Genomic DNA, 16,896 nt, shown 5'->3' with positions numbered 1-16,896 from the left:
CTGCAAGGATCAGGCCTTGTGTCTCCTTCTTCAGGGTCCCATTCGTGAGCCAGAGCCAGGTCTTCTCCTTATCAGCTTCTCCTTCAATTTTGTCAAGGAACTTTCCATGCAGAGTTTTGTTGTGCCAGCTGTCAGCTCTAGTTTGTAGTGTGGCTTTCTTGTACTGGTTTTTTGTCTGCTGTGCTTTGAGGAGTTTCTGATTTTTGACTTCAGTCAAAGCAGGTTCTTCTCTTTGCTTTATATATTCTGCCAGGGCATGTTCTTCTTATTCTATATTATTCTTATAATATATATTAATATATATTCTATATATTTTTATTATTCTTATAAAATATATTAATATATATTATACATAATAATAATATATAATAATAATAATAGTAATAATAATGCATGTTATTATTATTATAATTATTACAGTAGAATCTCACTTATCCAAGCCTCGCTTATCCAAGCTTCTGGATAATCCAAGCCATTTTTGTAATCAATGTTTTCAATATATCATGATATTTTGGTGCTAAATTCGTAAATACAGTAATTACAACATAACATTACTGCGTATTGAACTACGTTTTCTGTCAAATTTGTTGCCTAACATGATGTTTTGGTGCTTAATTCGTAAAGTCATAACCTAATTTGATGTTTAATAGGCTTTTCCTTAATCCCTCCTTATTATCCAAGATATTCACTTATCCAAGCTTCTGCTGGCCTGTTTAGCTTGGATAAGTGAGACTCTACTGTATTATTAAATGTTGCCAAGTTGTATGTGGGGGATCCAATGGCACTCACAATGGGTCTGAGCAGGGTGGAGTCCTTATGGGTTTTTGGGAGTCCATAAAGCCTAGGCGGGAGGGCTTCTGATGCACAATGTTGGCATATGTTGAGGTTAATGGAGGAGTTACTCATGAGACTCCCCAAAGCCCATATGGACTCCACCCCGCAGCATCTTCCCAAGAGGAAGGAGCGCTGGCTGCTTTCTGTGTCCTTGGAGGCAGAGTGGGGGGAGGGAGGGGACAGGCATGTCCTAAAAAAGGAAGGCACCGAGGTGCCCAAAGGAACAGCCTGTCCCCTCACTTGGTGCGTTGTCGTCGTCGTCGCTGCTTTCCTTGCTTTTGGCAGCTGGGGCCGCAGCAGCGGTGTCCTCCCTCCCTCCCTGGTGTCCTCGATTCCTCCCTCCGCTCCTGCTTCCCCCCCTCCCTCCGCTGTCCCGCTGGGGCTCCCCTTCCTGTTTTCCAGCTTGTGGGACAATGTGGGGAAGGGAGGCAGGGGCCGATCTGTGTGCACAGGAGAGAAGGGCAAGCCTGAGGCCCACAAGGTTTGGCACTCGCTTGCCGCATTCGAAATCCAAAGTGGCCCTCTCCTTTGGGGTCCACCACTTTCGATGTACAGTAGAGTCTCACTTATCCCAGCTAAATGGGCCGGCAGAAGCTTGGATAAGCGAATATCTTGGATAATAAGGAGGGATTAAGCCTATTAAACATCAAATTAGGTTATGATTTTACAAATTAAGCACCAAAACATCATGTTATACAACACATTTGACAGAAAAAGGAGTTTAATACGCGGTAATGTTATGTTGTAATTACTGTATTTTCGAATTTAGCACCAAAATGTCATGATATATTGAAAACATTGACTACAAAAATAGCTTGGATAATCCAGAAGTTTGGATAAGCGAGGCTTAGATAAGTGATACTCTACTGTATTATGTTTCTTTACAAAATAAAAAATAATGAGTCACGAAAAAACATTACTGTTTTCTGTGTGTCTTCTGGGCTGTCTGGCCATGTTCCTGAAGCATTCTCTCCTGACGTTTCTCCCACATGTATCACAGCCATCTTCAGAGGTTGTGAAGTCTCTTGGAAATTAGGCCAGTGGGGTTTGTCTATCTTTGGAGTAACGTCCAGGGTAGAAGAAAGAACTCTTGTCTGCTTGAGGCAAGCGTGAATGTTGCAGTTGGCTAGCTTATTCACTTCACTTCACTTTATTTCTTAATTAGTCGCTCTCCACCAGAGTGCTCCGAACGACTTACAATTCAAAATATCATTCCACAATATAAAAACATTCAACATAAAAACATTCAACCTAAAAACATTCAACAGTGACTATTTGACAAATTAGATCTGATTTACATAAATGCACAGCCAAACAGCCAAGTCTTGAGCGCTTTTCCAAAAGGTCGCAACTCCGACATTGCTCTAACATATGGAGGCCATGAGTTCCACAGAATTGGAGCATCGGCCGAAAAGGCTCTACGCCTTGTAGCTTCCATATATTTAGCATTTAATGGTCCTGCAGCCGCTTTAGCTCCTCTTAAGGCCAGCTTCTCAAGGAAAGCGTTCCTTCTAGGAATCTCTACTTCCTCCCTCCGGCACAACTCTGTGATCCCCATCCTGCTGAAGTTGGCCATCGAGTCCTCTAGTGAGGCCAGTAGATTTCCGGGGAGACCGCATTAATCAAATCTGCAAAAGCAAAACCCACAGATGTGGAAAACTGTCCTGTGTTGTTGTGACTGACGGGGGGTTGGTTTGACTTTGCTGTCATCTGCTCTTCTCTTCTGTCTTTCAGGGAAATACAGCTCCTGCGTCGGTTACGGCACAAAAACGTAATCCAGTTGGTCGACGTGTTGTACAACGAGGAGAAACAGAAGATATATCCTTTCTTTATGCCTGTGGCTGAGTTTCTTCATGACAGAGATCCAGATAGGAACCCTCCCCCCCAGTCTTCCTGGTATCACAGCACACCTTTGGTCCTCGGTGGCCGAGTTCCTTTTTCTGTTGTGTCTTTTGACCCCACTCCTTAAGTAGGGTATAAATAAACATGGTTGTTATTATTGACACAAAGACATAGTATGACACAACAAACGAGATCTATATGCTGGATTTAGTTTTATTTATTTATTTGTCATGCCAGAAGCAAACAGAGCATACAGTTGTAATGTATTTACAAACACAAACAAAGTTTAGAACTAGGCCTGATACTAAATGTCCTTTGACCAGAATCTGGCCACTTGGAGTGAGTGCCTCTGGTGTGGCTGTGAGAAGGTTCTCCATGGTGCATGTGGGAGGGCTCGGGCTGCCTTGGAGTCGGTGGTCTGTGGTTTGCTCTCCTCCACACTCGCATGTCGTGGACTCCACTCGTAAGGTTGGCTCTGAATCTCATGGTGCTGGAGGGCAGACTGTTCAGAGCCTTCCAAGTTACCCAGTCCTCTTTGTGCCCAGGGAGGAGTTTCTCATCTGGTTGAGGTTCCAGGTTTTAGCCTGCCACTATTGGACTCTCCCTTGCTCGGTGTTCCTGTGTAGGTCTTAGGAATCTGTTTCTTGATTTAACTCATTGGCATGCTGGCTGCTATCCAAACAGGATGGGCCGGAGATGTCACTGCCTTGGTCCTTTCATTTCTGGCTGCTACTTACGAACAGATGTCAGGTAGTGCAATGCCGGCTAAACAGTATAATTTCTCCAGTGGTGTGGGGCGTCCTGTGATGACGTCTCCTTAAGAGCCCCTGTTTTAACGTAGTGAGATGAGTTCCACACTGGGCGTGCGTACTCAGCAGCAGAGTAGCAAAGCGTAAGGGCAGATTTCTCCACTGTATTTGGTTGCATGATGTTATTTCTAGTGTCCACTTTTTGCTTGATAGCCAAGCAGTGCTTCTTGTAAGTCAGGCACGGTCCAGAGCGACTCCCAGGAAGGTGGTTGTGCTGCAATGCTCCAGTGGGATCCCTTCCCGGGTCATCCTCAGAGCTCGAGATGCTCGTCTGTTCTTGAGGTGAAAAGCACACGCCTGCATTTTAGATGGATGAGGAATCAGCTGGTTTTCCCTGTAATAGGCAGTAAGAGCACCTAAAGCTCCAGCAATCTTCTGTTCCACCCTTTCAAAGCTCTCTGCTTGAGCCATGATGGCATGATCATCAGCATAGATGAAACTCTTTGTCCCTTCTGGCAGTGGCTGGCCATTTGTGTTAACGTTAAACATGGATGGAGCAAGCCGGCTTTCCTGAGGCAGGCCGGGTTTTTTAACAATAATAATAATAATAATAAATAAAATGAATAAATCAAATCACATTTTATTGCTTAGCCTAATGTATTTTGTCAGATGGACTCGCCAAGAGGTTTGATGTCCCAGGTACGTGAAGGTGCAAACTTGCTCCATTGGTCCACCATCCAGGAACCATCTATTTCTGTTACGTTGTTTGCCAGATACCATTATTTTTGACTGACTAATAATCGGGCCTTGAGGACATGGGAAGCGGAAGTCCTTCTCTGGAGGAATCCTCTCCGCTAGGCTTCGACAAGACGAGCGTAGGCAGAAATCTGGGAGCAACCCCCAAGGAGGCCCTGGCTCCTCAGACTTACAAGTAGAGGATGCAGAGATACGGCCTTGTGTAGAGAGAGAGGGCTTAGGCCTCGGGTTCTATGGCCATGTTCCAGAAGCATTCTCTCCTGACGTTTCTCCCATATCTTTGGCAGGCATCCTCAGGGGTTGTGGGGCTCATCGGAAAGCCTTCCCTTGGGTGGTGGGCAGGATGAGGGCATTGGCAGGGCTCTGGGCCCGCGTGAGGCTAAGTCTGGCTTCCTTAGCGCTGCCTCCCACGTATATGGTGATGGAGTACTGTGTGTGCGGCATGCAGGAGATGTTGGACAGCGTCCCTGAAAAGAAGTTTCCGGTCTTTCAAGCACACGGGTAAGTCAGCCCGGAGGAGGCGTCTTCCCAGTCCTCGTCTCAGCCCCGGGGCAGAGCCATAGAACCAGAGTCCTAGAGTCGGAAGAGACCCCAAAGGCCATCTAGTCCAACCCCTTTCTTTCTGCCATGTAGGAAAGGCACAAAGTGCCCTGACAGATGGCCATCCAGCCTCTTTTTCAAAGCTTCCCAGAAGGAGCCCCCACCAGACTCCGAGGCAGAGAGTTCCACTGCTGAACAGCTCTTCTTACAGTCAGGAAGTTCTTTCTAATAATGTTCAGGTGGATTCTCCTTCCCTGCCGTGTGAAGCCGTGGCTCCATTGAGGCCTAGTTTCCAGGGCAGCAGAAAGGACGCCTGCTCCTCCTTCCTTGTGGCCCTTGCTTTGCGCAGAATTGGACGCCCAGGTAAAGGGATTTGACCAAAGCCAGAGAGAGGGGCGCCATGACTTCCCTCAATCTAGACTCCTTTAGATGCAGCCCAGAATCCCATTGGCTTTTTGAACTGCTGCATCACACTCTTGGCTCATGTTTAGCTTGTTCTCCACGGAAACTCCAGCCCTATCAGACCCATAGTCTGGCCCCTGGACTCCCTTCCATTGGCTTGCATGCCATTGCTGGGCGTGAAGTCGAAGGCTTTCGTGGCCAGAATCACAAGGTTGCTGTGGGTTTTCCGGGTTCTATGGCCATGTTCCAGAAGCATTCTCTCCTGACGTTTCTCCCATTTCTTTGGCAGGCATCCTCAGGGGTTGTGAGGCCCATAGGAGAGCCTTCCCTTGGGTGGTGGGCAGGGTGGAGGGCATTGGCAGGGCTCTGGGACTGCTCACGGCGCTCGTTGTAGCCTACCACGTCCTTGGAGGGAGGGAGGGAGGGAGGGAGGGACATTGGTGTCTGCTGAGCGGTGGGAGTTAGCGCTGTCTGTGGAGGTGGGCGCCCCAGCCACACACACACACACACATTTTCACTTTCACTATGTGTATAGATGGATGTATTTCCAAAGTGTACAGATTATAACATTCACTATTGGTATATACAGCCACCACAAAGACAAGTATCCACTATGACGGTAATACAGAGATCATTAAATCTAAATTTAGTTCAATACATCAGTATGAAAACAGATACAAAAGGTGTTGCTAAACAACCAAACAAAGGACTGTTACGTTCACAGTAAAAACAATATTTTTCTCTTGAAGGATGAATTTACTCCTCTTCTCATGAACAATAAATGTTCTTTAGTTCTTTAATTGTTCCAAATACACAAATTGAGTCCTCTTCTTATATATAATAATTGTTCTTGTTTCTTTATTATGGATAGTAGACTTCAACTCAAAAGAGTCTTCATCAGGTGGATTGTAGTCCTTTTTTTCAGTTGGTTTTTTTTTTGAGTTTTTTAAAATGTGGATCAGGAAGATCTAAGTTTTAAACACGCATACTCTGCAAACAGTTTGATTCCAATGCGAGTATACTTTCTGATCCACATTAAAAAAAACTTTAAAAAAACCTGGAAAAAAGGACTACAATCCACCTGATGAAGACTCTTTTGAGTTGAAACCGGTTGTTTTTACTGTGAACGTAACAGTCCTTTGTTTCATTGTTTAGCAACGCCTTTTGTATCTGTTTTCATACTGATGTATTGAACTAAATTTAGGTTTAATGATCTCTGTATTACTGTAATAGTGGATACTTGTCTTTGTAGTTCCAGGGAACCCATTTTCTTTTTTGGTATATAGAGCCACCAACCAGCAGTAGCCATTTTACACTTTCTAATAAAAGTAAAACAAATGTATCTTATTTGAAAGAAAAGCTTCCCAACCCTACACCGGGATGAGAGACTCTCACAGTATTTTGTCCTCCCCGTTGCAGGTATTTTTGCCAGCTGATCGATGGCTTGGAGTATCTGCACAGCCAGGGCATCGTTCACAAAGACATCAAACCAGGGAACCTCTTGCTCACAACCAACGGGACGCTGAAGATTTCAGACCTGGGAGTGGCAGAGGTAGGGGCCCGGGAGCCGTTTGGGACCCTCCTCTTTGGCCGGAAAGGGCATGGCCATCAATCTGGAAGCCGGTGGGGGTGGGGAGGGAATCGGACCGTGTGCTTAGTTCACATCCCGCCAAGTGTATAGTCCTCGTCCAGGAAATCACAGGCAGGTGGGTGAGCTGGCAGGTAAAACCTTTCCCGTGGCCCTCCTTGCCTGCCGCCAAGGTGTCCCTGTGCTATGGAAATATCAGCGGGGTTTCTTCGCCTCCCTCCCTCCTTCCCTCCCGCAGGCTTTGCACCCGTTTGCTGAGGACGACGTGTGCCGGACGAGCCAGGGCTCCCCTGCTTTTCAGCCTCCGGAAATCGCCAACGGCCTCGACACCTTTTCGGGCTTCAAAGTGGATATTTGGTCCGCGGGCGTCACACTGTAAGTACACGGCAGCATCAAAACCCAGCAACGGAAGCGGAGGTCGGTCAAGGGGGCAAAAGGCCCAGAAACCAGCCCCTCTCCGGGATCGCTGTCTTTTCATTCTGTTTTTACCACACCGTGTCCGTTTCTAGTTTCTTTTTTTTTTTTTTAATAATTTTTATTGAAATTTTCAGTGCTTACATAAAAGAATAAGCATGGGTGGATATAAGTGAGGAGAGGAAATTGAAAAATAGGAAGGACAAGAAAAAGGAAAAACAGAGAGAGAGAAAGAAGGAAGGAAAGAATTTAAAGGGAAGGTTGGTTGGGGAAGGGTAATGACGGTAAAGTTTGTTTTGGTCTTCCGTTTCTACTTTTCCTAGTTGTATTTAGATATTTAATTGTCTTTTCTTGTTTGTTGGTCACCATCATCGTAGTTTGAATTCACCAGTTTCTCCTTTTTGTTTCTTTCAGTCCCTTGCTAGTTTTCTATAGGCTTCATATTTTTTCCAGTCAGTCATCTTTATTGGTTTGCCTCTGGTTTCTTTCATTATATATGTAAGTCTGTCCATGTCATAGATTTCGTCTAGCTTTTCTAACCAGAGGCCTTTTATTGGTATTTTGTCCAATTTCCATTGTCGAGCAAAGGTTATCCTTGCGGCTGTTGATATATAGGTAAATATAATGTCATCATTTTCAGTAAAGGTTGTTATACTTTCTCTTAGGCCTAATCTGAATTTGGCTTCATCTGAATTTTTTTTTGCAAGATTTTTTGTGTCTCTTCATGCACTTCTTTCCAAAATTTAGTTGTTTCCAAGCATGTCCATCAGGAGTGGAAATACGTTCCCTCCTGCAAATTACATTTCCAACATTTGTTTTTGATACGTTTATACATAATTCCTAATTTTTTTGGTGTGATGTACCATCTATGGAACATCTTAATCCAATTTTCCTGGAAATCTAAGGCATATATATATTTTAACTTTTTTTTCCAAATCTTTTCCCATTCTTCAAATTTAATTGGGCGACCAATATTCTTGGCCCATTTTATCGCACAATTCTTAACTATTTCCAGTTTCTAGTTTCTGATACAGAACATATGCCATCCAGTAGTTGCCATCTACTCATCCACAGAAAACCATATTTAATCATCTAGAGCTGATGTGGTCTCTCCAGTGCAATGGTCAGCTCTGCGGAAAGGAGCGGAAAGAAAATTAATAAAATAAAATCAAGAAAGAAAGAGGTTTGCGGACCAGATTTTTCTTCGGCCCACAGGTTGAGAACCAGAGCTTTAACAAGTCCAAGATTCGGCCCGTTGCCTTTCCCTTTGCATTCAGTCCTGGGCAAGAAAGGGTTCTTGTGTGTTTTCCAGGCTGTCTGGCCATGTTCCAGAAGCAGCATTCTCTCCTGGCATTTTGCCCACATCTATGGCAGGCATCCTCGGAGGTTGTGAGGTATATTTGACCGTGCTTTTCTCCGTCCCTCTTTTGCAGGTACAACATAACAACCGGCCTTTATCCCTTTGAGGGCGATAATATTTATAAGCTGTTTGAAAACATTGGGAAAGGGGACTACACGATCCCGGAAGACTGTGGCCCTCCGCTCTCGGACCTGCTTAGAGGTGAGTGTCCCTCTTCCTCAAGGAGTGTGCGCTCCATTGTTCACAGCCAATTAGCATCAATGGAAGAAAGAGGCAACACTCGCAAGTAGTTGAGGGGGAAGCGTGGGCCGTTTGCCCTTCCAGGTATCTCCCAGGTTTTTGCAGAAATATTAGCAAATACAGTAGAATCTCACTTATCCAATACTCGCTTATCCAACGTTCTGGATTATCCAACGCATTTTTGTAGTCAATGTTTTCAATACATCATGATATTTTGGTGCTAAATTCATAAATACAGTAATTACTACATAGCATTACTGTGTATTGAACTACTTTTTCTGTCAAATTTGTTGTATAACATGATGTTTTGGTGCTTAATTTGTAAAATCATAACCTAATTTGATGTTTAATAGGCTTTTCCTTAATGTATCCTTATTATTCAACATATTCGTTTATCCAACATTCTGCCGGCCTGTTTATGTTGGATAAGTGAGACTCTACTGTAGATTAAAATTAACCCTACTTAAGATTTTACATGAAGGCCAAGCAGGCTTCCTCCCAAATGTTGAGATGTTTTGTTAGGTTAGGAAAAACTCCCAAACATACAGGAGAGCACCCAAAATACGCAAAAGCATTCAGCTCACAGCAAGTAGAGCATGAAGTGTCCTGTGGCTGGAAAGAATTCGGAGCTTCGGAGGCCAAGGTGCAGAGTTCGGTCTGTATAATCACAATTTTTTTTTATTTTTTACAAAAATAATAGCTACATTTCTAGATAGTAAACTAGCTGTGCCCGGCCACGCGTTGCTGTGGCATTGTCTGGTGGTGTTGGTGAGAAATTGTTGAGGTAGTGGTGGTATTGAATATCTGTTGTATGGTTGTTTAGTATGCATTTGGTTGTTTGTGTCCTGTGAAAGTGGTGAGGGTAGAGGGGGGTCTATGTCCCTGTGTCGTATTGTATAGTATTTATACGTTGTCCATGTGTTGTGAATGCTTGGTTTGTGTCCTGCTGCATAGTAGAAAGGGTTGGGCTGGATGGCCCTTTGGGGTCTCTCCAAACTCTTGGATTCTATGCTTCTATCATCATCATCATCATCATCATCATCATTATTATGTAGAGGCTGGATGGCCATCTGTCAGGAGTGCTTGGATTGTGTCCTCCTGCATGCTAGAAGGAAGTTGATCTGGATGATCCTTAGGGGTCACTCCAAACCTTAGGATTGTATGATGATGATATTATTATTAGTAGTAGTATTAGTATTGAGAGGCTGGGTGGCCATCTGTTGGGAGTGCTTGGCTTGTGTCCTGCATGGCAGAATTGGGTTGGGCTGGATGGCTCAACCCAAAAGAGAGGGAACGTCTCCAAGCACGACATCTCTCCTGGCACACAAGCAGAGAGAGGTCTCAAAACACGCACTCAGGGGAAAAGCAGAAGTCAGAAGCAAAAGGCTGGCAGTAGGAAAGCATCCATTCTGCACAACCAATCAGAATGAGAGCAGAACTGAGAGGAGAGAAGAAATAGACGCATACAAACGGGTTTAAACCATATTAGAGGAGGCTGAAGAAGACCCTGACAGAGAAGCTGCACTTCCGTTTCTCGATGCAGAGGAAGCTTTTGATAACCTTTGTTGGGGATTTATAGAAGACTAGCTGTGCCCGGCCACGCGTTGCTGTGGCGAAGTCTGGTGGTCTGGGAAATAAAGTATTGAGGAATTGGTGGTAGTTAAGGTAAAGGGTAAAGGTTTTCCCCTGACCTTAAGTGCATTATAAATGGGTTATATAGCTGTGTGGAAGGGCCTTGAGTCTACACTGCCATATAATCCAGTTCAAATAAGATCATCAGTATTTTATAGGCAGTGTGGAAGAGGCCTAAGTGAGGCCTAACTCTGCCTGTCCCCTGGGCAGAGCTTAGCCTTCTAAACGGCAGCAATTGGATAAAAACAATTATTCCTCTCCCTCTAATTAGGACTTCATTTTTATTTTATTTTTGTTGTATGAACGTAGAGGCATGGATGAGGGGTTGTGCTGCCAAGTTTAGTGTTTCTGGGATGTATAGTTTTGTTGTTTTGTCCTAGGCCAAAATTTCATTACCCTTTTATATATATAGAAGCATTGGTTCACTGGGGGGGGGGGGGGTTAACCATTGAAAAGGGCAGAGTTGGGTGCTGCGTATTCAAACAACAAGTCAAATTCAGGATAAATGGCCAAGTGTCAAATGATATAGCGATACGAAAAAGAACCAGACAAGGCTGTCCTCTGCCACCTCTACTCTTTGCATGGCTGTTGAAAGCATTAAATATTAGGATGAGGGAAGGCGGTGGTATTAAAGTGGAGGCATATGCTGGCGATAGGGTACTTTACTTACTTTGGCGATCCCTCGTAGTTTGAGGATGATGGTCTTCCACTCGTGGGGACCTGAGGGTGAATTCTTCGGTGGCTGAAGAGATCTCTTCTTGATCTGCATGTTCTCCCTTCCGCAGTGAGGACATTGGTTTCCGGGTGGAAGGCGGTCCCGGTCGGGGTTGGCTTGACGGGCCTTCCTCTTGGCACGTTTCTCCCTTAAGCCCTCCATTCGTGCCTCTTCGAACTCCGCAGCACTGCTGGTCACAGCTGACCTCCAATTAGAGCGCTCAAGGGCCAGGGCTTCCCAGTTCTCAGTGTCTATGCCACAGTTTTTAAGGTCGGCTTTGAGCCCATCTTTAAATCTCTTTTCCTGCCCACCAACATTACGTTTCCCATTCTTGAGTTCGGAGTAGAGCAACTGCTTTGGGAGCCGGTGATCTTTGGGCATTTGGACAACGTGGCCTTCAGTCCGGCGGAGTTGATGGCGTAGGAGCATCGCGTCAATGCTGGTGGTCTTTGCTTCTTCCAGCACGCTGGCATTTGTCTGCCTGTCTTCCCAAGAGATTTGCAGGATTTTCCTGAGACAACGCTGATGGAAACGCTCCAGGAGTTGAGTGTGATGTCTGTACACAGTCCACGTTTCACAGGCATAGAGCAGGGTTGGGAGGGGAATGGCTTTGTAAACAAGCCCCTTGGTCTCTCTACGGATGTCCCGGTCATCAAACACTCTCTGCTTCATTCGGAAAAATGCTGCACTCGCAGAGCTCAGGCCGTGTTGTATTTCAGTGTCGATGTTGACTTTTGTGGAGAGGTGGCTGCCAAGGGAGTGGAAATGGTCAACATTTTCTAATGTTACACCATTAAGTTGTATTCCTGGCTTTGCAGCGGGATTGGCTGGTGCCTGTTGGAAGAGCACTTTGGTTTTCTCGATGTTCAGTGAGAGGCCGAACTTCTCGTATGCTTCTGCGAAGGTGTTTAGAGTGACTTGTAGGTCTTCTTCTGAGTGCGCACAGACTACGTTGTCATTGGCATTTTGGACTTCTATAACAGATGTTGTGGTGACCCTGGTTTTGGCTTTCAATCTGCTGAGGTTAAATAGCTTGCACTGCAGAAGACCCCACCAAGAGCGTCCAAAGCCTGACGGAAAGGAAACTCAATAGGCACGGAAATGCGCCAGGATTCAAAATAAACAGGCATTGGTGAAACCAGTCCCTTGCTGTGTGGGCTGATGGGAACCATGGTCGCAGGCACCTCGCGTAAAGTGTTTGGACTACTGCTCCCATCAGCCCTCGATGGCACGGCCAGTCTTGTGGGTCTTGAAAGAGTGCGCAGAGCCTTCCTTTCGCCAGGCCAGGGCTTTCTAGGAGGTTGGATGGCCTCTCCCATCACTCCCGGTCCGGCTGATCAGAGAGAGATGGGGGTGCCGTCCTTCAAGGCATCGTCCGTTCCGCCCTCCTCGGCTTCAGGGCCAGGAGGGCTGCACCTTCTCCTTGCCACCCACAGGTGGCGCCATGGGCATGGCTTATTCTGCGCTCCGATCTCGGAAGGACAACCGCGGGTCTAAAGCCAACGGCTCGGGCAAGCCCGGGACCTCCCTCCCAAGTGCTTTGGACTTCAGCTCCCACAATTTCTCACAGCCAGTAGAACTCCCCCAGGCAGGAAGCAGCCAAGCTTTGAAGCTGCAAGGCCATTCAATGCTAATCAAGCCTGGTCAGTTGCAGCAGTCATACTTGGCTCAGGCAGACAAGAGTTCTTTCTCTCTCCCACCCGGGACATCCTTCCACAGGGATATAGATATATAAACCCCACCGGCCTAGTTTCCGACAGACCTCGTAAACTCCAAGGATGCCTGCCATAGGGGTGGGTGAAATGTCAGGAGAGAATGCTTCCAGAACATGGCCAGACAGCCCAGAAGACTCACAGCAACCCAGTGATTCCGGCCATGAAAGACTTTGACAACACATTATTATCTCTATATATAAAAGAGTGATGGCATCAGGGCAGCGGACAAAACAACAAAACTACAGGCCCCCCAACCTCAAAATTTGACAACACAACCCATCATCCACGACTCTAGGTTGATACAACAAAAAGAAAAGAAAAATAAAGTCCTAATTACAGGGAGAGGAATAATAGTTTTTATCCAATTGCTGCCAGTTAGAAGGCTAAGCTCCACCCACTTGGTCTCCTAGCAACCTACTCAGCCCAGGGGACAGGCAGAATTAGGCCTCACTTAGGCCTCTTCCACAGATTATCAGATTTTAACTGGATTATATGGCAGTGTAGACTCAAGGCCCTTCCACACAGCTATATAACCCATTTAGAATCTTATATTACCTTCTTTGAACTGGATTATCTTGACTCCACACTGCCATATAATCCACTTCAGTGTGCCTACTAAACATAAAGACAACCATACAACAGACATTCAATACCACCACTACCTCAACAATTTGTCACCAACACCACCAGACAACGCCACAGCAACGCGTGGCCGGGCACAGCTAGTTATTATTATGATTACTTATCATTAATCAGAGGCTGGTTGGCCATCTGCCAGGGCGCTTTGGTCGTACATTTCACTCCTGGCAGAAATCAGGGGGTGGGACAAGGTGCCTCCCTTTGGGGTCTCTTCCAGGTCGAGGTTTCTATAATTCTGTGAAATTGTTGACTATCTGGAATGATGGGGAGGGGGCGGGGACAGGAAGCGGAAAGCCCCCCCCCCCCCCCCCCATGTCTGCTCCCTTTCTCGGCCTCAACTGAAACCAGGCTGGAACAAGCTGTCCTTGGATCAAAGGCCTTCCGCGTTTCCTCCCGAGCAGAACCCCGGTCTCTGAAGCCCCCTCCCCTTGCAGCCGTGCTTCCTGTGGAGGATAATGCCACTCAGGGTATCGTTGGATCAGAGGGACCCCCAGATGCAGCAGCAGCAGCAGCAGCAGCAGCCCCGGCCCCAACCAAGGAGCATGGAGGGTCCGCAGACGTTCTCAGCTAGAGAATCCAGCCAGAGCAGAGCCCGTCACGAACCAGCCTGGACACAGAAGATGATTATCTGAGAACACAGACATGTTGGACCCGTCTCACAGCCACCACGTCAGGCGACACAGAAAAGCCAGTGAAGTCCACGAGAAGAAGGTGGCAATTTCAACAGAAAGGAGGAAACTGTGAACACGAACACCATCTGGCTTTCAGTATTTAAAAACTATAAAGTCAGGGCAGTCAGTAAATAGAATTTGTAATTTTTATCCTGTACAAGTGTTTCTCTCGGGGGCCCCAATGGCGCAGTGTGTTAAAGCGCTGAGCTGCTGAACTTTCGGACCAAAAGGCCCCAGGTTCAAATCCCGGAATGAGCGCCCGCTGTTAGCCCCAGCTCCTGCCAACCTAGCAATTCGAAAACATGCCAATGTGAGTAGATCAATAGGTACTGCTCCAGCAGGAAGGTAACGGCGCTCCATGCAGTCATGCCAGTGGCCACATGACCTTGGAGGTGTCTACGGACAACGCCGGCTCTTCGTCTTAGAAATGGAGATGAGCACCAACCCCAGAGTGTGAGTACATCAATAGGTACTGCTCTGGTGGGAAGGTAATGGCGCTCCATGCAGTCATGCCAGTGGCCACATGACCTTGGAGGTGTCTACGGACAACGCCGGCTCTTCGTCTTAGAAATGGAGATGAGCACCAACCCCAGAGTGTGAGTAGATCAATAGGTACTGCTCTGGTGGGAAGGTAACGGCGCTCCATGCAGTCATGCCAGTGGCCACATGAACTTGGAGGTGTCTACGGACAACGCCGGCTCTTCGTCTTAGAAATGGAGATGAGCACCAACCCCAGAGTGTGAGTAGATCAATTGGTACTGCTCTGGTGGGAAGGTAACGGCGCTCCATGCAGTCATGCCAGTGGCCATACCTTCATAACCACCGCCTTTCTCCCACCCTGGACCTTCCATAGATACAGAAACCCCACTGGCCTAGTTTCCAACAGACCTTACAACCTCTGAGGATGCCTGCCATAGATGTGGGAGAAACGTCAGGAGATAATGCTTCTGAAACATGGCCAGGCAGCCTGGAAAACTCACGGCACGACAACTCCCACGACTCCACCGCATTGAGTCACAACAGGCGCACACCGAAATTCTAGGCTTTCAGTTCAGCCTTTAACACAACAACCTGTTTGTGTTTTTTTGAACTTGCTGTGTTTTAATTGTGATGTTGTTTTTTAGCGGTGCTTTCAGCTGCCTCCCTCCCTCCCTCCCTCCCGAGAACAAGGGGGCGAGAGTTTCACCAAGTGCGCCGGGGGATAAAACAGTCATTCATCGGGGGGGGGGGGGGGCTGTGTGTGGTTTTTAGAAAAGAGGCCCCAGGTTTTGTCACATCAAAAGAAAGGTCCCGGAAGAAGCTTTCTAACAAACCCAGATTGGGTGGGATTCGTGCATGATGGGGTGTTCCTGCCTGGCAGAAGCGGGCTTGGCTGGATGGCCATTGGGGTCTCTTCCAACTCTAGGAATATTATTATTATTATTATTATTATTATTATTATTATATTGTATGACACAGCAAACAAGATAGATGTGCTGGATTTCGTGTCACAAAACCACAAGTCGAACACTTCCCAAGTGTCTAGGACTGTGTGATATATTATTATTATTATTATTATTATTATTATTATTATTATTATTATTATTATTATTATTATGACACAGCAAACAAGATAGACATGCTGGATTTCGTATCACAAAATCACATGTCAAACCCTTCCCAAGTGTCTAGGACTGTGTGATGTATTTTCGGATGATGCGTGCAGGTCCCAGTCGGGTGGCCTTTTGCAGTTGGCAGATTGTAATTTTGTCAACGTCTATTGTTTCCAAATGCCAGCTGAGATCTTTTGGCACGGCACCCGGTGTGCCCATCACCACCGGGACCACATGCACTGGTTTCTGCCAGAGTCTTTGCAGTTCAATCTTGAGGTCCTGAGAGCGGCTGAGTTTTTCCTGTTGTTTTTCGTCAATGCGACTGTCACCTGGGATGGCGACATCAGTGATCCAAACCTTTTTCTTTTCTGCAACTGTGATGTCTGGTGTGTTGTGTTCCAGAACTTTGTCAGTCTGGATTCGGAAGTCCCAGTTAGGGTTCTTTGCCTGCTCATTTTCCAAGACTTTTGCAGGTTTGTGATCCCACCAGTTCTGTGCTGCTGGGAGGTGGCACTTGAGGCCTAAGTTCCCATGAATCCTTTGGGCCACATAGTTGTGCCTCTGTTATTATTATTATTGTTATCATTAGTATTAAATCATCTTCCTTCCTGGCTGGAGGGGGTAGACTGGAGGGCCCACCAGATCTCTTCCAACTCTAGGATTCTGGGATGCAAATGCCCTTTGCCTTCAACGAACAGGGAACAGTCTCCCAGTTAAGTGGGTCCAATGCCCTTAGCAGAACACAACGTTCCATCGCCTACTGGCTGAAATGCCTATCCCTCCCCACCTTCAAAACAATCCCTCACACCGTGCTTGTTCCTTGATGACCTATCAACAACAACAACAGGGAAATCTGCCCACCGAAGGCCATTTCAGGAGCGAGAGCCCTCCTTTCCCCACTCTCTCTGACCCCTCTTTCTTCCTTCTTTGCAGGAATGCTTGAATACGATCCATCCAAGAGGTTTTCAATACAACAGATCAGGCACCACAAGTGAGTATTCATCCATTCCTCCCGTTCATTCTCCTCGTCTGTTCAGATACATATTGTGCAAATGTGTGAATAGCAGAAATTCTGTGAAGACTTATTACTGTCTCCCTTGATGTGTCTTTATGTCAGGATGTGAAAGCCCAGCATTCATCATAACTGTACTCTCCACATCCTGCCAGAGCAATGGGGGTGGGGGGGGGGGGGGTGGGAGATAATCTA

General features: G+C 46.4%; 1 protein-coding gene across 5 annotated transcripts in view; it reads left to right on the top strand.

Moving 5' to 3' along the window:
* The window catches only part of stk11 (serine/threonine kinase 11), a 50,170-nt gene that overhangs the window by 12,623 nt on the left and 20,651 nt on the right, over positions 1 to 16,896 (top strand). For all 5 annotated transcript variants that reach the window (XM_062960013.1, XM_062960012.1, XM_062960014.1 and 2 more), the window contains exons 2-7: positions 2,569 to 2,652; positions 4,593 to 4,682; positions 6,543 to 6,675; positions 6,950 to 7,086; positions 8,559 to 8,686; positions 16,623 to 16,680. In XM_062960013.1, the coding sequence (XP_062816083.1) occupies positions 2,569 to 2,652; positions 4,593 to 4,682; positions 6,543 to 6,675; positions 6,950 to 7,086; positions 8,559 to 8,686; positions 16,623 to 16,680 (630 nt within the window). The remainder of the gene's footprint in view (positions 1 to 2,568; positions 2,653 to 4,592; positions 4,683 to 6,542; positions 6,676 to 6,949; positions 7,087 to 8,558; positions 8,687 to 16,622; positions 16,681 to 16,896) is intronic.

The sequence above is a fragment of the Anolis carolinensis genome, unplaced genomic scaffold (assembly GCF_035594765.1).
Source record: "Anolis carolinensis isolate JA03-04 unplaced genomic scaffold, rAnoCar3.1.pri scaffold_7, whole genome shotgun sequence".
Classification (NCBI taxonomy): Eukaryota; Metazoa; Chordata; class Lepidosauria; order Squamata; family Dactyloidae; genus Anolis; species Anolis carolinensis.
The sequence above is the reverse complement of the archived record's forward strand: the minus strand, read 5'-3'. Positions and strand labels throughout refer to the sequence as shown.